Source organism: Drosophila grimshawi, unplaced genomic scaffold (genome assembly GCF_018153295.1).
Source record: "Drosophila grimshawi isolate 15287-2541.00 unplaced genomic scaffold, ASM1815329v1 contig_1367, whole genome shotgun sequence".
NCBI lineage: Eukaryota > Metazoa > Arthropoda > Insecta > Diptera > Drosophilidae > Drosophila > Drosophila grimshawi.
This window is the reverse complement of record NW_025062889.1, coordinates 10,755,619-10,779,759: the sequence shown is the minus strand read 5'-3', so window position 1 is coordinate 10,779,759 and position 24,141 is coordinate 10,755,619. Positions and strand designations below refer to the sequence as shown.

General features: G+C 38.3%; 6 protein-coding genes across 7 annotated transcripts; 2 read left to right on the top strand and 4 right to left on the bottom strand.

Annotated features, from left to right (window-relative positions):
• Window positions 1-5: 5 nt before the first annotated feature.
• On the bottom strand, window positions 6-5,729 carry LOC6560242. 2 transcript variants are annotated; one of them, XM_001986380.3, is made up of 5 exons: window positions 5,611-5,729; window positions 5,122-5,334; window positions 2,105-2,294; window positions 1,898-2,036; window positions 6-1,834 (listed from the first exon to the last, which is right to left on the bottom strand). In XM_001986380.3, the coding sequence occupies exons 2-5, from the start codon at window positions 5,281-5,283 to the stop codon at window positions 952-954; spliced, it is 1,374 nt and encodes a 457-aa protein (XP_001986416.1). In that variant the 5' UTR covers window positions 5,284-5,334; window positions 5,611-5,729; the 3' UTR covers window positions 6-951. The 2 variants fall into 2 exon arrangements, with proteins under 2 accessions (XP_001986416.1, XP_032590385.1); XM_032734494.2 differs by having other exon boundaries at window positions 2,117-2,294; window positions 5,611-5,696.
• LOC116804998 (kelch-like protein 3) lies at window positions 2,404-3,802 on the bottom strand. Its single transcript, XM_032734495.1, has one exon. It carries the CDS (start codon window positions 3,735-3,737, stop codon window positions 2,424-2,426), a length of 1,314 nt encoding a protein of 437 aa, XP_032590386.1. The 5' UTR covers window positions 3,738-3,802; the 3' UTR covers window positions 2,404-2,423.
• Window positions 5,730-5,967: 238 nt separating the features above from the next.
• On the top strand, window positions 5,968-8,690 carry LOC6559505 (cytoplasmic phosphatidylinositol transfer protein 1). Its single transcript, XM_001986379.3, has 7 exons — window positions 5,968-6,063; window positions 6,130-6,278; window positions 6,344-6,432; window positions 7,437-7,444; window positions 7,512-7,583; window positions 7,646-7,775; window positions 7,856-8,690. The coding sequence occupies exons 1-7, from the start codon at window positions 6,013-6,015 to the stop codon at window positions 8,179-8,181; spliced, it is 825 nt and encodes a 274-aa protein (XP_001986415.1). The 5' UTR covers window positions 5,968-6,012; the 3' UTR covers window positions 8,182-8,690.
• Window positions 8,691-9,354: 664 nt separating this feature from the next.
• LOC6559504 (protein singed wings 2) lies at window positions 9,355-14,599 on the top strand. Its single transcript, XM_001986378.2, has 5 exons — window positions 9,355-9,666; window positions 12,797-13,018; window positions 13,077-13,554; window positions 13,621-13,800; window positions 13,861-14,599. Exons 1-5 carry the CDS (start codon window positions 9,584-9,586, stop codon window positions 14,407-14,409), a joined length of 1,512 nt encoding a protein of 503 aa, XP_001986414.1. The 5' UTR covers window positions 9,355-9,583; the 3' UTR covers window positions 14,410-14,599.
• Window positions 14,600-15,112: 513 nt separating this feature from the next.
• LOC6559320 (putative gustatory receptor 58b) lies at window positions 15,113-16,321 on the bottom strand. Its single transcript, XM_001986377.1, has one exon. It carries the CDS (start codon window positions 16,319-16,321, stop codon window positions 15,113-15,115), a length of 1,209 nt encoding a protein of 402 aa, XP_001986413.1.
• A 5,581-nt stretch (window positions 16,322-21,902) lies between these two features.
• On the bottom strand, window positions 21,903-23,943 carry LOC6559319. Its single transcript, XM_001986376.2, has 2 exons — window positions 22,490-23,943; window positions 21,903-22,436 (listed from the first exon to the last, which is right to left on the bottom strand). Exons 1-2 carry the CDS (start codon window positions 22,683-22,685, stop codon window positions 21,988-21,990), a joined length of 645 nt encoding a protein of 214 aa, XP_001986412.1. The 5' UTR covers window positions 22,686-23,943; the 3' UTR covers window positions 21,903-21,987.
• Between the last annotated feature and the right edge of the window lie 198 nt (window positions 23,944-24,141).

Here is a 24,141-nt window from a genome sequence, read left to right as displayed (position 1 = left end):
CATTGTTGTATTTTAAACTAATATTTATTAGAATATCTCTGCATATTTAGTATACAGTATACATATAGATATTGTACATACATAAAATATTGATTTTTTCTTATTCTTTTTTTATTTTCTTGGATGCCAGTGTAATTTAATAATTGATACACAAAGTAAAATACAACAAAAAATTGTACACATTGTTATATATATAATTATGTATCCATGTATCAAATATGCACAGAGGCTTACAAGTTAGCTTAAAACATAAGTAGAACATACGTTTGCATAGATAAGACTTCCCATTTAGATTCTTGTAACTTCCGCTTGACTCTCTTATTTTCATTTTCTTTTTCTTTTTGGTAACAACTACTTGCGCTTAACTAGGTAAAATCCACAGGTTAACTAAATTCAAAACCAGTGCCAAACGGAATAGACTTAAAATACATACGAGTGGCAAATCTATAACAAAAATTGTTGCCAAATATGCACGACATAAGCATAAGTATATATATAGAAATGTCTAGAGCAAAATTCATAGAATATTCGTTTATATATGAGAGGGTATCCTTTTGTTTTTCTTCTTTTTTTTTACGTTAAACAACAATATGCGACTGCTAGTGGTTTACATTTTTAAAGGTAATTTTTTGTATTTTTCATTGATAATATTCAAAAAACATTTTTTTCTCAATATGTTAATACATACAATATTTGTATATGTTATGCGTACAAGTGTGCGGATAATGTATTTAAAAAAACGAATCTGAATTGGTAGAATACATATCTACTGCACGTTTGGAACATTTTATTTAGAAAACAGAAGTCGAAAAGTTGTGCTATCTTTTTGTGTTTTTGGGCAAGAGAGGAAGAAGCGTTTCGGTCGCAAGGGGAGATTTTTTTGTGTTATGTTTTTTGCTTACAACACAATATAATAATAATAATTTAAAAAAACCTTAATGAAATCACAACTTAGGCCTGACTCTCGTTGTGCCCAGGCACCACCTGACCGGGTATGTTCACCTGACGATTGAGCGCCATCTGCATCTGCTGCAACTGAGCCTCGGCAATATTATCGTTGTTGTAGGGCGGTGGTGGCACCACACCTTCGACTATATCCACGCCAGCATCGATGATCTCCAGATCCGTATCATCATCATCATCATCGTCGTCCTCGTCCTCATCATTATCACCGACATTCTCATTATTATCGTCGGAGACGGTGGCATCGCCAGAATTGGGTTGCTCACTGCGTCGCATTGGTGGCGTGTTGGCATTCACATGAACCGTATTGTTGTTGTTGGGTGTGTCGTTGTTGTTGTCCAGGTTGTCATCCAGATTGGCGGCGCCAGCACTAACAGCATGCCCATCGAGTGCCACAAAGAGCGGAGTGCTGCCACCATCTGCAGCAGCATGCCCAGCACCGCCAGAGGCACCCTCATCCTCATTTTGATAGTTGGACATGGCCACCTGATAGGATGGCGGCGGTGCCTGTTTCAAGTACTGAGCAATCGCCTCATCATAATTGGGCAGCAGCGTCGAATAGGCTCGCTGCTCCTCCGAACCAAAGCCACCGGCACCACCAACCCCGCCATGGACAACCATTTCAGGCAGGACGCAGGGCAGCAAACTACGCAAATGCTGCTGACGCAGTGTCAAGTATTTGTAGCAGCGCCAAACAATGCCAATGCAATACGCCTTTAGAAACACAATGCACACAAAGACGACGAGAACAACGACAACCAGTTCCTCAGGGGGTAACTCCAGCAACTTCTCGCGCCACGGCAATCGATGCGATTCGGCAATAATACGATGAATGGCCTGTAGATAGCAGAGGTAACCAGCGGCGGTCAATCTACAAAAGAGAGAAGAATATAATATATGCAAACGGGAATCGAAAACGATTATTGTCACTCACGTGGTGATGGCAAAGTCAAACAGTTGCAGACAGAAGAACGGCAGCAAGTGCGAGGGTTTCCCCTTGATGGTGCCGTAGATCATCATCAGCGTTATGGCTATCATGCAGGTGCATACCAGTCCACCCATATCAAAGTTCTCTGCAAGTATTTTTAAATTAGTTACAAGTATTTAACGAATATTTGGAGGGGACCCGGGGGCATCTTACGGTAACGCTTACGATAGTTGAGCGAATGATCGCGATACGCATAGGGCGGATCCACCTTGCTCAACGGTGTGGGCAATGCGGGTGCATTTAGATCGACGGTGAAATCATGACTACCACTCTCCAATTCATCCATCATATCCGGATTGCGCCAAATGACAGCCAAAACGCTGAGGGCCAGTATGTTGAGGAACTGCAATTGACCAAGAAACGAAACAATAAATAATCTTTTTGTTTTGCTGTATGTCAAATAAATGATTACAATGTATTAAATTATAATATTAAATATATATATATATATGTACAATCTCTTCTTACAAAGCTATACACCCTTCGTTCCTTTTGGTTGTTTGCTGTCAGCTATCAGCTGGCTGCAGAGACAACAATCCCCCGAGGCATTCACCGGCTCCAGAGAGCGCCAGTGGTCCTTGTGCTGCTGTTGCAACCAATTCAGATAGTGCAAGAAGGACTCGTATGTGAACTCCTCGCTTATCTGGCAATTGAGGCGATGATGGTAGCTGCACAATCGATCATAGATCCAATTGCGTTGCAATGGTGGCTGCATTCCACTTCGCTTCACGTGCAACTTGAACGCATCTCGATCGGAGCCGTAGCGCAGACGGGCTGTGGTGTAACCGAGACTATCGTGGATCTGATGCAGCACCTCCGGCTGTGTGGTAATGTGTCGCAGCTGCATGGAGCTGGAATGCCGATCCTGCAGTCGAATAAGCAACCACGGCGGCACCAGAGCAAAACGGATGCAAGAGATGAGCTGGGCAACAAGAGGACGTCGTTTGGGCCACTGATAGTTGAGCCAGCGAACGGCGGACATGAAGACCTCCATTTCGGCGTTGACCCCAATGCTGTTTGAGCTGAGCAGCAGACAGACGGCAGGCATGGACAGCTGAAGGAACTCCTGGGAGGCGACGAGGGTAAGGAAAAAGCAACCCACTCGCTGCAGTAGGGGACGCTGAGCACGTTCCATCCGCAAGAGTCGCGCCTCGAGATACAGCATTGCTGCTGCGTCCTCCTGTATGCCATGCGTCAGACACATCTCGCACTGCCTCTGCAATTGGGGCACACGCAGAAAGCTGGCAGCGCGTAGCACTTCGAGCAATCCGTGACGAGATAGAAGCGGCTCATCCTGCATCATCCAATTGTAGACGAGGTGAAAGGCACGTGGCGTCACCCACTGCGAGGGCAGCTCCACATCGATGCTGCTTGCCTCGCTGTTCAAATCACAGAACAGACCAGAGAAACACTGCAGCACAATAAGATGGACTTCCAGGCGACTATCGGCAATTGTAATCACAGCATTCGTTCTTCGACCCTGTCGCATCAGCTCCGACAGCAGCTCGTAGAGATTTGGCTTAGAGAGGCGTCTTTCTCCCGTCTCCGGCTGGGGCCATTTCTCTGGCCCTGCATATCCCAGCGAGAACAATGTTCGATCTGCCAGTTTGTTGTACGAATCCGTGGGAAGATTAACAGCCTTCATCTCCTGCTTTCGATCCTCATGCTCATAATCAGACGTTTCACTTAGTGAATTGGAGGAGCTGATTGCATCAAAAGATGTGGAATCACTCGATCTGTCTGGCCCTTCGTCTTCCTCGCCTGTATCGGAACTTTCTTGGGGCATTGCATTGAAAATGTGTTCTCAAACATAATGTATACAAATTTATACCCAACCCATAATTGAGTTACTTTTCTAAGCTTGTCAATGAGAAGAGTGAATACTTAAAACACAACTGACAAATGAGTCAAGCTAATAGAAAACACTAAATACTTAAAATCCAATTGACAAATATGTCAAGACTGTAGCAAATAATGACAAACATTTCAAGGTAGTAGATAAATGTGAGTAAGCGCATAGGAATCTAGTAATTATCTAAACCCCAATATAAACTTCACATTAAGATATGTAAAGATGCTCTTAAAATAAGTGGCAAACATTTGCTGACTTGTGATCTCACTTGAGATAAATCATGTTGATAGTAGGCAAGCAGGTAGTAAATTAAATCTACTCCATATAAAAGTGAATCATTTTTACTAATTACCAAATATTTATATAAATAGAGTAGAGTTAAATTACTATCTGTAAACTAGTTAAAATTGAAGAGTATAAGCGATAAACTAGTTAAAACTGAAGAGTATCGCTTATAAGTGATTCCACTTTTTGATTTCAATTCTCGTATCTTTCAAGCGTTTTCACTCGATGCATGGTTGGCACTTGAACAAAAGGTGATCCACTTTGGGGCAGTGTTGCAGCATAATTCTCCAGCTCAACTTGGGCAACTTTATACATATCCGACGGTGATAAGCGGATGCTTTGTGGATGATCTTTTATTTATCTTTTTGTGACTGACATATATTTGCAGATTTGCAACTCAACAACAAACTAGAAAGCAAACAGAAAACACAGTAAATATTTACTTGCCAAATAAGAGCAACGTTTTTCGTTTTGAGTAACATTTTGTGGACGTTATTTACCCAATGAAGATATCATTTTTTTGCATTCACCTCGCGAAGTTATTCAAATTAGCTGAACTTGACGCTTGACCTTTACGAATATATGATACGAATGCAGTGGCCATCAAACTGCCACACATTAAACACATATTTTCCCCCATTTAGATTGTACAGTTTGAGCAGCACTGTCAAAACCATACATTTATAGCTATATCAATGCAAAACGTGTGTTAATTTGAAATAAAAACAAAGGCAAACCAACCAATTGCGACACACTTGAGCTGTTATCAAAACTATGGCCCAATTGCTCTCAAAACCACCTTGTTGCGAGCCAGCTGCGATGAGTTTTGCTGTTGTTTTGCAGTTGTAAAATCACTGAATGCACAGCGACAATTGATTTTTCCCTACTTGACACTGAACAGGGTCAACTTGAATGAGTTTGCATGTGTGTCTGTGTGTGTGGGTGTGGGCGGGCGAGGGAGTGGGAGTGAGTGAGAGGGAAAGGGAGCGGCAACAGTTTTTAAATGCACTGGAATAAGGCTAATTTTGCTTACCAGATGCCAAAGGCCAATCATCAGTGTGGCCGTATGCACATGCAGGCCAAAGCAGCACGTCCACTCCTTGTTGACACGGGCATGATTGCTATTCCCATTCCCGTTATTATTGTTGTTGTTGTGATTACGTTGCGGACCCATTTTGACACGGATCCTAAACATTGCACGTCCGACGGCGACGACGGGTTGAGCGCTTTGTCGGATCGCACTAAACTGAAGACAAGACGAACGGCATTAATTAAAAAAGAGCTCTATTTTATATTCATTGCTTGTCTCTCTCTATGTATATGCATGGGTGTATACAAATACACTTGCAAATTTATTTACGTATGTATGTGTGTGTGTGTGTGGGTTGTATGTATTTATTATTGTGCCACTTTTCCACTCTAGATTTCACTGGATGTGATCACACTGCGCAAAGTTTGTTGTATTTCATTTACTGTTATTTTGTAGAGCTATCTATCAGAAGTATATTTGTGCAAACTTTACCAATTTCAATTATTTATCTACTCCGTATTATTATTTTTACGCAGAGTTCCGTTTTCTGCCTGCAGCAAAAATCTAAGCAATAATTTGTGTGACCGTACACAGTGAAATAATTGGGAGCACAATCGATATTTGCAAATGGAAAAACAATATCGATGCCATTGCAAGGCAAGTACGGTGATTACACATACGATATTTATATCTGTTTAATGTATACCCTCCTTCCACCACTAGTTGAAATCATCGATACAGAAATCGATAGGTAAGCACGACAAGTTTTCAGAAGCATTTATTTTTGTTGTTGCTTTCCTCAGTTGCGTCTCGTGTGGAGTGTCGTTCTTTGCGTAACGTTAAATTCGGTTTAATATTATTATTGTTTTTTAAATAAAATCATCACTTGAGAAGATGGTATTAACGAAGGAATATCGCGTCTGTATGCCACTCACCGTGGAGGAGGTGAATAAAAACCAGTGCCTGCTTTTTAATATGTGCACCATTCACAATTCATTCATTGCTTTGCAGTACAAAATCGGACAGCTTTATATGATTGCGCGCCATAGCCTCGAACAGTCCGACGAGGGCGAGGGCGTCGAGGTAATTGAGAACAAACCGTGCGAGGATCCCGTCCATGGCACCGGCCAGTACACAGAGAAACGCATCCATTTGTCCAGGTTTGAGCGGGGAAATCATTTTATTTGATGTGCTCATATTTGTATACACTGTATTATTTGTGCAGTCGTCTTCCATACTGGATACAGGCAATTTGTCCACGCGTTTTCTATGTGACAGAAAAGTCCTGGAACTATTATCCCTACACGCTAACAGGTGAGCCTTCCAATATGCCCGTCTCATTCACCCTTCCACTTACAGCACAGTTCGTTTAAATAGTATCTCTTTTTGTTTCTTTGCCATATGGCACAACTTGTTCCGATAAGGGTAAATCTAATATATATATATGTATGTATCTATATGTATATATATATATATATATATGGCCATATCGCACTTGTCAAGCTAAATAGAAAATACGTCACAGTCGTTAGTCTGATAAGGCTTACAACAGCAAAGGGGAAATTGGTGGCCAGATTAAATTTTGGCTCTGTGTGTGTTTGTAAATTGATTAACAGTTGTTTCATTTCGCATGGGGTTTAATTCTAGATTTCGTTTAAATTTCCCTGTAATCAATGAAAACACAGACTGGTTTTAGTGTCTCCAATATATCAATCAGTAAATTGTTATGGTTATTGTTTTGGGTTTAGATCGTTAACATGTTTCCTTCATATTCGAGCGACTTGGTAACTAATTCGAATTTGGAATTTGTTGGTCAATTTTTCATATTATCTGTTCATCAATATTGATAATAATGTCAATAAAATGAAGAAGGAAAAATACACAACATACGAACGTCTTCACATATTTATAATCATGACGTTTGTAAAATATTTATTTTGTAATTATGACTGGCAATTTCAAATTTTCAAATAAATTAATAATAAATTGGACAAGTACATATTCAAATAGATTCTCTATATAGCAGAGATATGTGAGTTTTGTATACCTCTGTAATAAATATATCTGCCAGAATATTTATATTTTGTTGTTCGAGAGAAATTCATTTCAATCAATTTAAATGGAATTAAATCTCTAGCCATGCATGTCTCATAAATTTTTCAATAAAATTGCCGTTTGGCATTTCCCTTTCGTTTATTTTTGTATGGTAGCTGCATATATACAGCCAAATTTATATCCGGGTATTGATTTTTTTCTCCTTTAAATGATATTTTCACGGTCAATCTATGGGCGCTTCAAATGACTGGGCACTCGGTCAGAATACACGGTAATTAAGCAAATTGATTGGGAATATTTATGATATGTATTTATACGTTAACTCTTACACATTTCAGTGTTCCTTTATACCTAAGCTCAATGTGCTAATCAAGACCAAATATGAGAATAACAATGGCAGCACAGAAAACGTAAGAACTAACTTTAAATTTGTCGCTAGACACATCTCGCTAATGATTGGTATTATTTAAAGTGCTTGGATCTCAGCGAGGATGAATTGAAGGTGCGTACTGTGGATCATTTGGACATTGCCTTCGACGAGCTCAATGCCAAGCATTACAAACGCGATGAGGACCCCAAGTTTTTCAAGTCACAAAAAACCAGTAAGCGTAAAAAGAGATCTTATTTTGCATAGGCCAGTAAAGGCAAAAATTTTATAAACGTTCTTCTTTTCATTTTGCAGATCGCGGTCCACTCGTTGAGGGGTGGCGTGAAACTGACACGCCCATCATGTGCTCCTATAAAGTGGTCCATGCCAGCTTCGAGGTCTGGGGATTTCAAACGAAAGTGGAGGATTTCATTCAGCGGGGAATTCGGGAGATTCTGCTGCTAGGACATCGTCAGGCCTTTGCCTGGGTGGATGAGTGGCACGGCTGGACGCTGGAGGATGTGCGCTCGTACGAGCGACAAAAGCAGGCCGAAACCAATGAGAAGGTTCAATTCGCGAGCAAGGATACCGAGGTGGATGCCAATGGTAGCAGCACTCCAACGCACGAATCGGTCTCTTAAGATCAAATGTTTAGGTTGAAATTTTGTGAATGTTATACCAAATTGAAAGGCCAATCAGGGCGGGCAGACAGTTTTAGTGCTTAGCTCAAATAAGATAACTAGAACGAGGGGGGCATCGAATGGCGAGCTTATCAAATTTCTCAAGTCATAGCCATAAGAATGTTACATATACATATTTTAAATGCATTTCATATGGTCCAAATAAGCTCAAGATTCTGTAACTAAAACCAATATGGGCACTACTTGACACCAAAAACGAAAGAAAAACAAAACATAACAATCAACAAACTATTTAATAGACAACTTAACTACCTAGGCATCTGTAAGAAGATGTTTGCATATATGTTTTAGATGTATATGTGTGTGGAGCACAATTTTTGGTGTTTTGTTAACTATTTTCCATAGTTATTATAAACATATGCGCTTGGCAGAAGCTTTAGAACAAAATGCGATGTTGACATTGATGTACAAAATGCAAAAAGAACATGAATTAAACAATATTTAAATAATTGTCAATTGGTCACGAAATTCATTTGAATTATTGTGGGTTCAACGATTTGGTTGATTTTTTTATTACCCCAAGTAAGTACAGCTTAACCGGCACATAATTGCTGTCGTATAAAGTGTAGTTGCTTTGTATTTATATATACATAACTTTTATGGAGAACTATCGTCACTTCTGCGAACAATTAAGATCGTAATCAAATGAATTTTTGGGAAAAAATCATTTATTCCGAGTGAACGTAAAAATTTAAAGCAATTAGTATGCGCGGCCAGCATCGCTTGAAAAAGGTTGTCTAACATTTTTTGCTTTGCTTAAAAACGCACAACAATCAGCTGCTGATACTTATACACACATAAATCAATTGTTACACACACACACAAATATACCACCCTCGGAGAAAGAAAACAAAAAAGCCGACTCTCACCAAAAGCGTTCTCTTGGCTCGCAAACAGCTGATTTTTGGTTAGCGGATCTTTCAGTGCCGCCAAAAAGCAAAAACACAAAAAAAATTAAAGAAAGAATATGACAGCGTTTCGCATTTGCGCCTCATTTGAACTTCAAACGCGAGAAAAGTAGCACAGTCCGCGAGCGAGACAGATACGGATGCGCGACGATTAAAATAAAAAAATACAATAAAATCACTACAACAATAAAAGGCATTTAAATATGTAGCAAGCACAATTCAAATATACAAATACTATAAATATATATATAAATGGCGGGCGATTTGCTTCGATACTTGCAACAATAAAATAGAAAATTAACGTCATGTGTAAATACATAACTCTAATAAACATTGGAAAACTTACGGTGCCCGAATTTTAAAACAGTTCACAAGAAATACACAAATACGTAGTTCAGGTGTCTCTCTGTGATTTTTATGTGCCGTCTCTGAGAATGGCAATGAGCTACCGAGTCATTTATTTTGATGGCAGCCCATTTGTGATTTGTCTTTGCCTGCTGCTGGTTATTTTCGGAAGGTGCGCAAAATTTTAATTAATAATCGAAAGTGTTTCAACTTGAATGTGATAATTTTGATAAGCAAGCTCAAGATTCCTTTGCCCACATATCGTATACGCAATTTGTTTATTATCAAACTGAACCTTTAAACGTGCTTTTATTTCATTGTTGATTTTTAGGCTTATAAATCAATGTAACGTTTTGTATCAATGGAAATATTTAACTTTATCATAAATCGATCTGCTCACATTTTTATCATCACAATGAGACGAACGAAACAGCGTCAAATGAGCTTATCATAAAACACATTTACATGTGTATCACTTTACGTATAAGCTTGTATATATATATTTATTTTAGTCAAGCAGGTAATCACTGTGGTTGACATATTGAGTACGTAATCGCTTGGAGTTAACTTCTTTAATTTATTAAAATTGTTATGATTTTTATGTCATTTGCGGATTAGATTATATGGGACGTGTTATTTTTACCAAGAGGTTTTTTTTTATAAATATACTTGTTTATTTATGCTTATAAACTAACAGAGCTGCACAGTTCGAAATTCCAACCCTGATTATAAACGGAAATCGCATAATTAATTAATTTACATTTGCCAACAGATCGATTAATAAAAGAGCATTCAAAGCTGAGAAATATATTTTCTTTTGTATATTTTATTCACCTAATAAAATATATGTTGAAAGGGGAAGTTTTAAGATGGCGGCTTAAAAAAGTTGTTTACAAGCTTCTTGAATTATTGTTCAAATTGGGGAAATGATTAATTTTTTTGTGAAGCTCAGCTTAATCACCTCACATTCTTCTAGTCATCTTGCTTTATTTTGTTCTTATTCTCTCTTCTTTCTTTTTCTCATTTTGTTAGATTCTTTCGTAACTTTGCGACCTTAACAACCTAATCAGGTTTTCTGACAATTAAGTAAACTTACTATCTTGCTTCTGTCTAAATTGTTGTATCAGAGCGTAGCACTATTTACCGTTTTCATTTCGTACTTGTTAAGCAGACACTTTAATTTTGAATGTGTGCCTATATTATCTTCTCGTCTGGATTATATTTGCTGATGTGTATAAGAATAGCACAACGAATAATAAGGCACATGACAGATAAATAATTACTGATACAGTTTCTTAACTAGTCCGGGGCACTCATTTACCTTAATTGTATTCACTGCTTAACAAGAAAAAGGGGTATAACTAAAGATAAACCTGATTGACACATTGGTAATAGAGTATTGACCAGTCGAGTAGTTGCGATTTGTTTCATGAACTGGGTTATGCAATAGAACAAAAAGACAACGCATGTTCTACATATGAACAAATATCTTAATTTTGTAAATTTTTCTTTTGCTTCCCAAACTCAGCGTATGTCAAAAATTAATAATAGAGACACACACAAATTATAAACAATTGTTGTTTTGTCTTATTTCCGTCGATAAAAAAGTAATAACAACGTCGAATATGACGATGCTAAATATATGTGTATGGCTCACATTCTTTGTTAATTAACGTTAAATGTGGCCACGTGGTGAGCCAATTTTAAAGCCAGACTCTCTCTCTGTACAGCCAGCCAGTCTACAAAATTATTGTAGTTTAATTGCTTAACTTGATAGAGTCTGCAAATAAATACGATGCTCAAAAACTGTGAAATATCGTATGAGCTAATATTTGTTTATATTCTCACGATTTCTGCTCAACAGACACTCTAAATTGACCAAGTATATAAACTACTGGTATTGCCACCATTTGGTTGCTTTTGTACATTTTAAAATAAATATTTTTGGCTTTCGTTGTTTTTTTCTTTCCTGCTTATTATTAATGTTAACACTTGCTCAGCCACCATATGACGGAAGAGTTGCTAATTGCAGCTAAATACGTACGTTTTAAAGGCCTTCGATTCGTAAATACGAAATGTATTTCAATATTAAATATTTGCTATTAAATTGTCACTAAGTTTAGTCAAAATACATCTTGGGAGACGTGTTTTTCACTTATTTATTTATTTATTTCATTTATTAACATTGATTTCTTATTATACATTAAAATTTATTAAAGTGAAATGCGAGCTCTTTTATTCATGTTAAGTGTTTATCAATTACTTTCCTAGATTATCCATCTTAAAATCTGAAGACATTATGTTATTATCAGTCATTTGACAGCACTTCTATACTCTGGTGCAGAAAGAGCAGAGTATATTGGTTTCGCGCAATGCCGCTCAGTGTGAACATTTTTGGACACGGCTAAAGCCAGAGTCTCAAAATTCTGAGGCTCATCAATGTCAGAGTCAGATAAAGTGGTAAAATTGATGACATTGATTGATTGATTGATTTATTTTGAAAGGTGCATTACTAATAACACTGGCATCAGAGTATTCTGCTGTTGGTTACTCCAATATTGTGTCCATGTAAATGCCACAAACTGATCTACCAAGGTGCTAAGTGGAATCATCACCTATGTCGCTAGCCGCTAATGAACACAGAAAAATAATATATATCACAGTGTTAGCTCTTATATTTAGTACCTTGATTTTAGCTGGAGCTAAAAAAGTTCAAATGAACCATATACAAATTATTTATTTTCGACAAAGCAGTGAAACTCAGTTGGATGGGCCACAAAAGTAATACACTCCAATAACTTTTTGTGAACATTATTCTTATTCTTAAAAGGTGTTTGGCGGAACTCATTAAAATTAAATAAATTGAAAAAAATATAACTATCTATATTATATATTATATGCGTTAATAAAAATATTCGTTAATAATGATTGGAATATAAAATTTAACGATTAAATTTGACACACATTATTAAATTTGACATCATTTTTATGGACACAGGTATAAAAAAGGTAGCGAAAAGAGATAAATTATTTTTAATAGACTAGAGCTGTTCATATATGATTGGGGCAACTCCATAAGCAGATAATTAAGATAGTTGATATATAAAAATATAAATTATGGTTTGCTCTTTTCATTGACATAAATAAAATGTATAGCAGGCTGCAAAAGAATTATCACCTACCAAAAATAGACTCAGCAATCGTATACGGACTCTAATTGCGTAGATTAGCAGAAGGTTTCCAAGCACGTAGTCGTGACAGTTATAAATAGTAGCTAATTTATTCACGGTTTTTGCACACAGATATTGTGGCGCCGCAGATCCCAGCGATGGGTTGACCACACTAACCACAACATCCACATCAGTGGCACCCTTGGCAGCTTTGCCCGCCTTGGTGCAGAGCCCCACCCACAGCTGTGTTAATTGGACAGCAGCGCCGGAGGCTGCAGATGGAAACTGCACTCGTTCAACAGGAACTGGATTAATCCAATGCTATGGCGGCATGAACAATCTAGCGGTGCTAAAGTAGGGATACAAAATGTCACTGACCCAACTGCTTTCTAATTTAATATATTTTGTATAGCTCCAAGTTGGGCAAAGTCTTTCCCGCTCAACAGATGCTTCTTTGTGGCTGGCCAAAGGTGGATTTTAATCCACTTGGAGAGCTGCTGAAGTTTCCCAAATTGCGCTCGTTGACCATCGAGTATAGCGGCTTCATTAAGTTCGCATTGGACTTTCCGGATATGAACCAATTGCAGGCAATCAACATATCCTGGACGAATCTCTCGCATATCTCGGCACGCACCTTTAAGCGATTGCATGCGTTGCAAGTTTTGGATTTGCGCTGGAATCAGCTGATACAGTTGGATGGTCCACTGATACTGCCACGCTCCTTCCAACAGCTGTATCTGGCGGGCAATCCCTGGAACTGCACCCGTAACTTCAAGTGGATCCTGCTGCAGCCGGAGAAGGGTCGCCTCGTGGCGGATCGAGAGGAGCTCATCTGCACCGATCGCAAGTACAAGGAGCGACAAATGATACTCGTCATGCACTACAAAGTGGTGGGTGTGCTTCACAAATATATATAAGACTTTAGCTGACTGATAACCTTTTACTGCTAATTCTAGGTGCTGAGAAGAGAGTGTCAATCGCATGTAGATCTTTTAAACTGCACATGTCTTATGCACCACATCATTCCCAAATCATACATTCCACTTTACACGGTCAACTGTTCCCATCTGCAGTTTTACAGTCTCCCAGCCTATTTGCCACCCAATACAACCTCATTATATATTACTGATAATCAAGTAAGTAGAGTGAACCAGAATTGAATTTTGTCTGATACACAAGTCATTTATCATTTATAGATCAGCGACATAAATCCACTGCGCGATAATCCGCATTATAAGCATGTGGTCGATGTGCAGCTGGAAAACAATCGGATCTCGAACATTGATGTCCTGGAGGATACGTATTGGCTTGAGAACTTTCGCCTGCTTAACTTACATGGCAATCAGTTGCAGAAACTTCAGGTCTATGCCCTCGATAATGCCCTAAATGACAATTTGAATGTGAATCTCCTGCTGCTGAGCAAAAATCCTTGGCACTGCACATGCAAATTTGGGATGCGACTCCGTGAGCTGCTTACCAAGTACAAGGATATTGTGAGGGATGCACGGAATGTCACCTGCACCTATATGCAGGGTGATGAAATGCGTCGTGCCCAGGTCCTGTCGCTGACACGGCACGATATGTGCAACATTACAGTCGAGGATGATATGCGAATCCATCCCATTGACTGGCTGAACTGTGTGTTGGCCAGCCTTATTTTTCTGATACTGGGCAAGCTGGCTTATGACTATTATTTCTATAGATTCCACGGACGGGTTCCTTGGATAGTCATGAATATGCCCTAATTATTAAGTTTATCAAAGTATTACAACTGTGTTATAATTAAGCTGTTGGCTTTTAGTTATAGACTATAAAAAAGTATTGTTGATAAATTATGTACTTATGCATTTAACACAAATCAAAATATGTTTGTTTAAGTAAGATGCCCAATCTGTCCAAGTATTTATAAAATATGTACTTAAATTAAATAGTTATGTGTATGTAAAAACACAGCTGTTAAGCGATTTACAAATCAATAAAAATTATATTATAAATTTTAAAACAGTATATTCAACTTAACTAAGATTACGGATGATATTTTATGGAGTGATTATAGCATTCGCTGGTGTCCTTTTTGGCTGTATACTTAATGTAATTAATGTGATCAGATTTAGTCAGTTTGCATATACGAATTTTATTGGCTTAAACTTCTGTGCCAACCAGCTTCTGCAAGCCTGCGTGTAAGCTCGATTGTTATGAAATATGATGTGCTTTGCTAGAGCTTTGTGAATTAAGCTTTCCTAGTTTCGCACCACTTTCCCATTATTTATTTGCAAAAAGTAGGGATATGTCTTTGCTATCCTTTGTATATTTACTATAAGAATTCAAATAAACTATTAAAAAATGTATATAAGACAACATTTAGAATTTTTATTTGCTTTATAATATTTTGTGTTTGAACAATAGACAATAAGCAATTTTCAAATACATTTATAAGTTGAATGTGATTTATTTGACACCTTTTTCATTATTGAAGAAGTCTTCGTATCTCAAACCCGCTTCTTTCCTACGCTTCAGATCGAACTGCATTAGAATGATGATATAGCACAGCACTGAGGCCATATAACCCAAGCAGGCTGGTTTGTCAAGGATCACACAGTGGCAAATTCTGTAGACAAGTCGGTTACCACGCAAATGAGTCATAAAGAGTTCCAACTCCCTTTCCGAGTCCTTTCCCAGCATTCGTAGATCGTTGAACTGTCGAATCTGTTGCTCTGTCTGATTGCAGGAATTAACTGCATAATCTACCATATTCATAAGTAGGATGGAATTCCAAATGTTGAGGGCCACGAATACATTCCCAAGCATAAAGCCCCAGTGATCAGATGCAATTGTCTTATTGCCAAATTGCACGGCATGATATAGAATATTTACTTGGGCCACAAATATATTCAAAAATATGATCGCATTGGCAACATCATAGAGGCTGAAGGCTCTCATAGCTAGCTTCAGGCACTCAAAGTGAACGGCACCAATCCGCCTGAGATTTGTCACCAACAATCGGGATCTGGCCTCTTTTCTGAGTGCCTGCAGTGCCAGCTGTACGGCCTGAAACTGATGACTGAGAAGCACGAGCACCGTGAAGAAGGTAATTCTTCCAACGGAGATCATCAAAATTGGTACGAAACGTATCAGCAGCTCGGGCAGTTGGACCTCAGTGAGCAGTCGACACTGCATAAATATCGAGCAGCTGAGCATTGCATAATTAACGCATAGCTTGCGGCTCAATTGAAATGCAAGGTGCATTTGCAGTTGTCTCAGTGCATCCTCGCCGGCAATGAACCGCAGGATGTGCCAGTGTGTCATCCAATGCACCACAAAGTCCGTGCAAAGTTGTATGAGCCGACGGCGTTGCAACCAAACGAGTCCATAACAGCTCAGTATGGCAATAATGCGCATCAGCAATGACACAATCAGACCCCATTGCAGCACAATGTGGTTCCTCATGTAGCCGTCGATAATGCCGTGGGTCATCATTAACGGTATGTGCAACAGCAATATCGCACTCAAGCACACACTATAAATCAGATATCCGGTAGATACTTTTCTGATGCTAACACGACCGTTCCTTATGCACAGTTTCCGCGGCACTAAGCCCCAGATGAGCATCTGGAAGTAGATAATTTTAAGCAGCAAGCGCAGTCTACGATGCAACATGTTGCGCCTTCCGGTTTATACCAATCATTCATAACTGGCAACACATCGAAATTACACGAAAAAAACTAATATGTTAAAAGTGCTTGTATTTTCATAATATCTGATAATAAATCTTGATAGCTTAACAGGCGTTTGTGTGATAAATACAAAGATAATTATACACTATACCCATTCATTTCGGTACATTAAAATGTACACTAATTCTGTCTTGAGGGACATCTGGAGTACGCATATTCGAAACGCACCTTAAAATATTGCCGATTCTCCAACAATATTGATTATAAGTCATATCATAGCTGGAAAGTAGTCTGCATTTATACCTGCCCTATAAATAAAGGGGCGAGAATTAAACGACAAGAATATGTTTTTTTCATGTTCTACTCATTACCATTATTTCCACAATATGCCATGTGTAAAAATTAATGGCTCATCAAATACATGCAAATACTAAAAAATGCCAATGAAAATACTATTCGCTAATGCATATTTTTATTTTTATTATTCACATAATTTGCTTTCCTTGTTCGTTGGTAGCAATTAAAGATTCAAGCAAAAGTAATAATAAAAAAAGAAGAGAAAAAACATTACAGTTTGGCGGCTTTTGTTTTTTATTGTTTGCACAAATTTTATAGCCGAAAGTTTTTTAAATGGTTTTGCAAAAAGTGTGAAAATGAGTTGTTTATCGGTATTTAATGCGATTGACAGCAAGTAAGTTCCATTATTATCAATATGCCAAGACTTCTGCTATTAAGCCTTAGTTTAGTTGAAGTTTTGAAGTGGATATTGTTTTATTTTTGTGTTCTTTTTATGTGATTGTGTATGTTTGTGTGCGGCTTAATTTTGGGTTGCTGTCTAACAAATGCTTGTTGTGGTTATTGCTTAATAGCGCGTCGCTTTGCATAAAGTTATTAAATATCAAAAGCTATTAATCAAATGCGGTACCATCCTTGGCGATTTTATGTGTGTACAGTGAAGCATGGAAGAAGCCACAGCGTGGGGAAATCAATTGTTGCGGTATATAAATAATTTGAAATGGGATTATAAAAGACATTCAAGACGTGAATATAGTTTTTCAGTTATTAGTAATAGTTTTTGATTATATAAGTATAGATTAATAAGCACAGAGAAATAGTCCGCTAGTCCTTAAGGTACTAGCGCACCAAGTCCTTTACAAATATTCAATTAAAGTTGTTCGTGAAAAAGACATTTTTGTTTTTCGTGTATTATCTTGAACTGAGAGGTCGCCAAACAATAAAAATGAAAATATTTATGCTAAATACGGATGGATCTTTAAAGAACATATCTATTATTGTAGGGCTAGATTAAAATAAGTGAACAAAAGCTAGAGTTATTTCTAAAAATGCACTATCGATTTTAAAGATCATCCTAAAAATATGCTTTAGCATTTATTAATAATGTTTTTCTTAGACTAAAAGTACTAAAAATACATATATGTATAATAAAATGTCATTCTTATTATTGTTCAAACACTCATCCACGTAATGGATAACATATTCAGAATACCCATTGGGGGCTCCACAAATGAAGCTTCTTTGGACATGAACAAAGGACATGAAACGCTGTCTATTTCGTTTCCCTGCTAATTGAATTCAATTTCATAAACACTGGCCATCCAACCAGGATGTAGTCTCTGCTAATCCAGGGCAATACAACAACAACAACAACAGCTGGCAACGAATGTCCAGACTTCAGCTTAGGTATTAAATATGACACAGCAGCAGCTAACCCTATCATTTGCCTCGGTCTCCGTTAACTGCTCCCTGGTCCGCAAACCAACAATATTTCTCAGCTGCTTTTTGTATTAATTCCAATTATACGCACGACTGGGGAATTTTCATTTGGATTGATAGAATTTTGGGTCATTATGTGCTTCGACCGTCTGTGGGCATACAATCAACATCCGCCAGCCATTTGGATGCACACACACATTGTTGCCATATGTTTTGTTGGTCCTGTTGTGATACCCTATCCTTGCGAAAGGCTTAGGCTGATGAGTTATGTAGCTATTTACATTTTCACTTCATAGATATCTGTTTTTTTTAATAAAAAAAAAAGTCTCATATTTTTAGTTAAAATTGTTTTGTAAAACTTAGCAATTATTTTTTCACAACAAAATTTATGTTTATATCGATATTACCTTCTTATTCTCTTCTTTCTTAGGGTATCTCCATGTCGATTACACCCATCTATGGTAAACTAACTCAGTGTTATTGTCTTTGTTGCTATTGTTCTGTGACTTTGGACGCTTTGGCTGTGTGGCGTTGGTTGTGTTTCGCTTGGGGCCTTTAATTGGCAGGACATGTGTATTGATTGCAAAGTTTTCGCCTATGACATTCGCCCGAGCACAACAAACAAGATTTCTTACCCAAAACTAATTAGCAACGGGAATAGTTCATTTAGCTTCCATACTCCATTTCTTCTCAACTTTTGTTGTTTTCTGATTCATGTTGTCAAATGTACACCACAGGCGATTATTTTGGTCTCCATTAATGTTAGAAAATGAATCAAAAATGCATTAGGATGAAATATTCACCTTCAGCTAGCAACACGCTGTTAACACTTAATCGCATTTTCTTTATAACTCTTAAGGAAAATATACAATTATTTTGTTTAAAAATTGCTGTTGGGTTTTGCAAACAATCCGACCGGGCTTTTAAATAGTAAGCATGCAGAAGCTTCTCAGACCATTATCAGCACACCACACACACAAAGTGGGTCGAGTAGATTTCCACACTTAAATAAAGGCTCTTGCCTCCGCCTCGGCCGTCTCGTGGTTTCGTCCTTTTCTGACTGTGAGCCAACAAAATGCGGGACGGCATTTTCTTCGGCATTTTCGTTTTTCTGGGTCATCGTCGACATCGCATAAATATAAATTGTATTGTTTCAAAAAGTTTTTGCAGTCGTGCTTCGCGGCTAACGGAAAATGTAGTTAAAGTTTTGTTTTCGCCGCTAGTTTATTGCGTGATTTCCTTTCACAATGACACTGTCCTGAGCATGAAGGGGACTCTTGGGGGAAGGTTTCTCATCTCGTGTCACTTTCAAGGTGCTAAAACATTTCTCCAAATAATTTACAGCTTTTGCTAGTGCAGTTATAACGTTGTCTTTTCCACCAGTTGTGGCATCATCCTTTTTTTTTTGGGGCATTTGCTGAAATCTGTATCTGTTGACCAAAAAAATTGTACGTTTGTAACTTAATTTGTCAACATGTTACATGTTGAAAGGAAAGTAGAAGAAAACGCATATACAACAAAGACAAAGGATCCATTGCCATTAGTTGATCAAAATTTAACAGATTTGCATACTTAAAAAAATTTAGAAACACGTTTGTCAATCGACTTTAATATTCTGTTGTTGAAATGAGTCCAAACTTCCCCTAGCCATAACTGTATCAGAACTTAACTGATTTTCAAGTGGGTAGATTTTAGAACTGTGTTCAAGGCAACTCCTTATCATCGAGATCCTTATATCGATTGTAGAGTCCATCGATTATGGAGTCCATCGATTGTAGAGTCCATACGAGGAGCAATTACAAGCGTAGCTTGCGCAAACTATCTTCAAGCAATAAACATCAAAAAGGGTCATTGTCGGCGACTTGCTTCGCAATTGAGTCACAATTCGGAACTAGATTGCAAACATTATGCACCATGTCGATTGTCTATTGCGAACGTGACCAGGATGGGGAATGGCTGACTCTTCTGCAGTTGGCAGTTCGACGTTTTACATTTCCTCTGACTTTTGCCTGCCACTTCTAATTGCATTTTTACTTAGTGCCAGGCGCTAAAGTTTGCCCACGGTTGTCACGCCCCCTATTTGCCCTTCCCTTCGCATCCTTCGCGTCCAGTGCCACGCGCAAAAGTTTAATTAAACGTGTTTGATTTATGACTTGTGTGTGTGTGTGTGTGTGTGTGTGTGGGCAGCTGCTTGGCAGGAGGTAAATGAAGGTTTGCCAGCTGCAACCGCAATTCCAATTCAAAAACCAAATGCGTTTATTTTGGACGGGAGTGAGACTTTTTGCTCTCTACCTCTGCGCCGGCCATAAAAGCTGAGCACCTTTATGGCAGCTGCTGCAGCAGCTCCTTATGTGTGTGTGCCGTGTGCCTGCGCCATTTGATTTCCGTTTCCGTTTCAACACACAATTTGCGAAAATATTTGTGCCCTAGTGCGTTTATTGATTTCGGTGCAATTAAAGTTGCATTTTTCGATACTTAACAAGTTCATCAATGTTATATTTTCGTTGCCGCAAAATTGCAGAAAGAAAGCTGCCCCAAATCTGGGTCGGAAATCCCTGTGGCTTATGCCTTAAATCAGGTATAGGCCACAAGCGAAAATCTCTTGCTCAAAATATTCCACGATAATCAACTTTGATAGGCCTCCAAGAACTTCGGCCTCCGTCAGTCCGTCCGTCCGTCCGTCCGCCCGTGAGCTCGCCCAAAAAAGTGATTGAGAAAATCGCAAAACAAACGGGATTGTTGGGTCGTTTTCTTGTGCCGCCCTTTTTCCATATTTTTTTTATGGTCTTGCGCGCAAAATGAAAATGGAAAAAGTTTCGTGTTAAGGAGCTAGCAGCATTTCTCGATGAACTGCCGGATAATCGCTGCCATGCTATTTTACCCAACGCTTGTGGCTTACACTTGGCTTAGGCAGCTAGCGTTGCCCCTAGCCACAAAGCTGGCTGCAGGTGCCTTGTGAATTAAATCTACAAAAAAAAAAGGTGAACATAAAAATGTGACCCTGATAAGCCTTCAATTAGGTGTGTATTTTATGTGGCCCGCAGTTGCAGTAGAGTGTTTTCGTTAAAGCCGAAAAGGGCTGACAAATTGCTGGCTTAAAAGAAATTCGCAAAAAATGAAATATTATAATTTTTAATAAAAATGCTTCAATGACTAAAAATCTCAACGCAATTAACAAAATTGATAAGTAAATCCGGTTTGGCATTGGGACATAAATGCAGTCATGTACATTTAATTACACATAATGCAACATATAAAATACATAACACTGAATAATATTCTGACATTGAAATATTTAATCCTTTTTTCAAATGAAGTGTAACATTTTAAATACTAATCCCAAAAAATTACACTAATGTAAAATTCACATACTGCAAATGCAGCGTTAAAGTTACAATCCATATGTGATTGAAATAAATTTATATGTATATATACAGATATATATAAATGAGTTGTTTTTCGTTTTCGTGTGACGTTTTACGGGCACTAAGTAAATTTCACATTTAACATGAGCAATTAATGTGTGGCAAAGCCGCAAATAAAACCGCTTAATTACGTGACTCTGACCAAACTGGATGGCAGCAGGGCACACAGGACAAAAAGGAACAATAAAATCAACAATTTCAAATGGAAACTTTTTGCATGACACATTCAACGAAATGAAATAATAATATGGTTAATAAAGTCAGCCGCATCAGAATCGGATTCGTATTCAGTATGAAAAACACCGGACGCTGGACAACAGGCAACAGACAACAGACACCAGACACCGGAGCAGAGACCAGGAGGCAATTATCGCACTTATTTCGCAGCTAATTAAAATGCAATTATTTGCTTTAAACAACATAATCCCATTGACAGGCGTTTTATTTGCATATCGCATATAAACAGGTACATAATAAATCGATTTCAGTTTCACGGCAACCGCAATGCATTCTCATCATACCCACCATACCCGTCCTCCGCATCATCCTCATCATCCTCGGCCGTGATGTGCAGACGTGGCGCCACAATGCCGACAGTACGGACAAATTGCCGATTAAATGCCACTGCCCCCCCATTGGCAGCCACATTGCGTCCCGCCTCATCCACATACTCGCATATGATCTGCCAGAGGGACTGGCGATCCGTGGTGCCACGACTGCAAGCCCGCAAATAGGCGGCTGTGGCGACTAGCGTGAAATTCAGTATGCCCGCATTGAAGATGTGCAGCCAATCAGTGAGCTGGAGCTGACTGTTCGCCGCCTGCTCGAACAGTTCAATTGGCATCGGTACGCCGACAGGCGTCATTGCTGCCGGCTGGCCATTGTGATCCCGTTTGACGGGTCGCTGCAGCTGCGTAGGCGGAGATGCATTCTCCTTGCCTGGCCACAAAGAGTGCATGAGTGCATAAGTCGAGTGTGCATCTCCAACTTACCTTCCAAAATTCCGCGTGCAATGCGCTGATCTGCCCGCTTAACCCAGCCGCGCACTGTCGACTCCGGCACGCCCAGTTCACGGGAAATACTTGCCTTGGTTTCGCCATTGCGTATGCGCGCAATCGCCAGCTCCTTGTTCTCCTGGGATACCTGCACCCGCGGACGTTTGCCACGTGGCACAATTGCGCGTTCCATCTCGATTGGACAAAAAATATTGCGAAAAATGGTTTTCAATATTATTTGGTTCTTTTTTTTTTGATAATATTGTGCGTTTCCAATTTTCAACGAAAGTTGCTTTTCTCACGCGCCTCTGTTTTCCAAATCGTTAACTTTTTGACACTGCCTTGGACGGGCGATTTGTGGGTTAGCTGACATATAAATCGCTGTGGGTTTCGATTTCTTCGCGTTTGCTTAGCGTTTGTTTGCTTTCCTTTTGAGCTTTTCATTTGGTCGCCCGGTCTCGTTGACAGTTGGCAAACAGGGCCGCATCTGGGGGTGCTGCCAACCTGCCTTTCATTTTCCATTCAAATGATACCGTTAATTTTCTTCACATTGCGTTTATTTATGTTCTTCTGTCTGTTCTGTCTGTGTGTGTGTGTGTGTGTATTTTTTTTTTTTATATTTTCATCGAATTCTTATATTTAATTCTGACGTACATCTAAAATATGTGTTCTAACTTCATTTTGCTTTTTTTTCATTATTGTTGTGTATGTTTCTCTATAATTCTTTTTTATGGCACTGCAGCGGCGTGTTTTGGGTTTATTGTTAACAAAAAGCCTAATCTGTAAGTTCCCATTTGTTAAAAGCATATCAATATCTAGAGGAATCTTAAGTCAATTTGTAAACAAACATTTAGGTTGAGAGATGAATCTGTTCACTATTAGTTCAGAAGTTAATTTTTATTGAAATTGACTTGTTAAGCTGCTGTTGTAAAGTCATTCAAATCCAATGAAAATTGTATTGTTTGTTAAACAAATTGTTATTTATCGTTATACTACTACATTAACATTACTAAAACTTTGTGTTGAGCATTATACGTTTTTTGCTGACGTTATTGTAGAATTAACTATTTACTTACGACATTGATAGGTGAAATTGAATTGATATCAAAATGAAATTTCAAAGTATCTAATTCTATATATATTCTGTATATACTTGCAAGTATCTACTGCTCTCTTAATCGGTATTCACTGCTGGCACCGCTACAGTGCCTTCTAAACTCTGTATATATAATATGACTTAAGTTTACATAATACGACTTAATTGCTAAAACCATTTCGGCAGAACTTTACAATTTTTCTTTTGGTATTATGGGAAACTTTAATGGTATTTAATACGGTATTTTTTTGCATTTCTTCGCAGAAAAGTCAGCCATTTTTTGTGGGCAATTTCCACCAACTATTTAAATGGAATTTTATTTTGTTATGGTCTAGGTAAATCTATGTGCAAAAAATATATATGTATTGTATATCGTACATTATATACATAATTATTCAAGTATGTATGCATTTACTTATGTACGCCTGGTTTTTTTATTCTTCTTTTTTTAGATTGACAATTTGCCAATTATAAATACATTGTATTGATTTCATACACATAATAACTGATAAAAACCACCAACAATTGTTTTTTAATATGACATATTTCTTGT

Excerpts from the sequence above, each read along its gene's own strand:
- LOC6559319 (XM_001986376.2), bottom strand. The coding sequence starts at position 22,685 with ATGGAACGCGCAATTGTGCCACGTGGCAAACGTCCGCGGGTGCAGGTA. Across the intron at positions 22,437-22,489 it reads TGCACGCGGAATTTTGGAAG|GCAAGGAGAATGCATCTCCG; the intron begins GTAAGTTGGAGA and ends CTTTGTGGCCAG.
- LOC6559320 (XM_001986377.1), bottom strand. The coding sequence starts at position 16,321 with ATGTTGCATCGTAGACTGCGCTTGCTGCTTAAAATTATCTACTTCCAG.
- LOC116804998 (XM_032734495.1), bottom strand. The coding sequence starts at position 3,737 with ATGCCCCAAGAAAGTTCCGATACAGGCGAGGAAGACGAAGGGCCAGAC.
- LOC6559505 (XM_001986379.3), top strand. The coding sequence starts at position 6,013 with ATGGTATTAACGAAGGAATATCGCGTCTGTATGCCACTCACCGTGGAG. Across the intron at positions 6,064-6,129 it reads TGCCACTCACCGTGGAGGAG|TACAAAATCGGACAGCTTTA; the intron begins GTGAATAAAAAC and ends ATTGCTTTGCAG. Across the intron at positions 7,584-7,645 it reads ACAATGGCAGCACAGAAAAC|TGCTTGGATCTCAGCGAGGA; the intron begins GTAAGAACTAAC and ends TATTATTTAAAG.
- LOC6560242 (XM_001986380.3), bottom strand. The coding sequence starts at position 5,283 with ATGTTTAGGATCCGTGTCAAAATGGGTCCGCAACGTAATCACAACAAC. Across the intron at positions 2,295-5,121 it reads TGATTGGCCTTTGGCATCTG|TTCCTCAACATACTGGCCCT; the intron begins GTAAGCAAAATT and ends GGTCAATTGCAG. Across the intron at positions 2,037-2,104 it reads CAACTATCGTAAGCGTTACC|AGAACTTTGATATGGGTGGA; the intron begins GTAAGATGCCCC and ends AAATACTTGCAG.
- LOC6559504 (XM_001986378.2), top strand. The coding sequence starts at position 9,584 with ATGGCAATGAGCTACCGAGTCATTTATTTTGATGGCAGCCCATTTGTG. Across the intron at positions 13,019-13,076 it reads AACAATCTAGCGGTGCTAAA|CTCCAAGTTGGGCAAAGTCT; the intron begins GTAGGGATACAA and ends TATTTTGTATAG. Across the intron at positions 13,801-13,860 it reads TATATATTACTGATAATCAA|ATCAGCGACATAAATCCACT; the intron begins GTAAGTAGAGTG and ends TATCATTTATAG.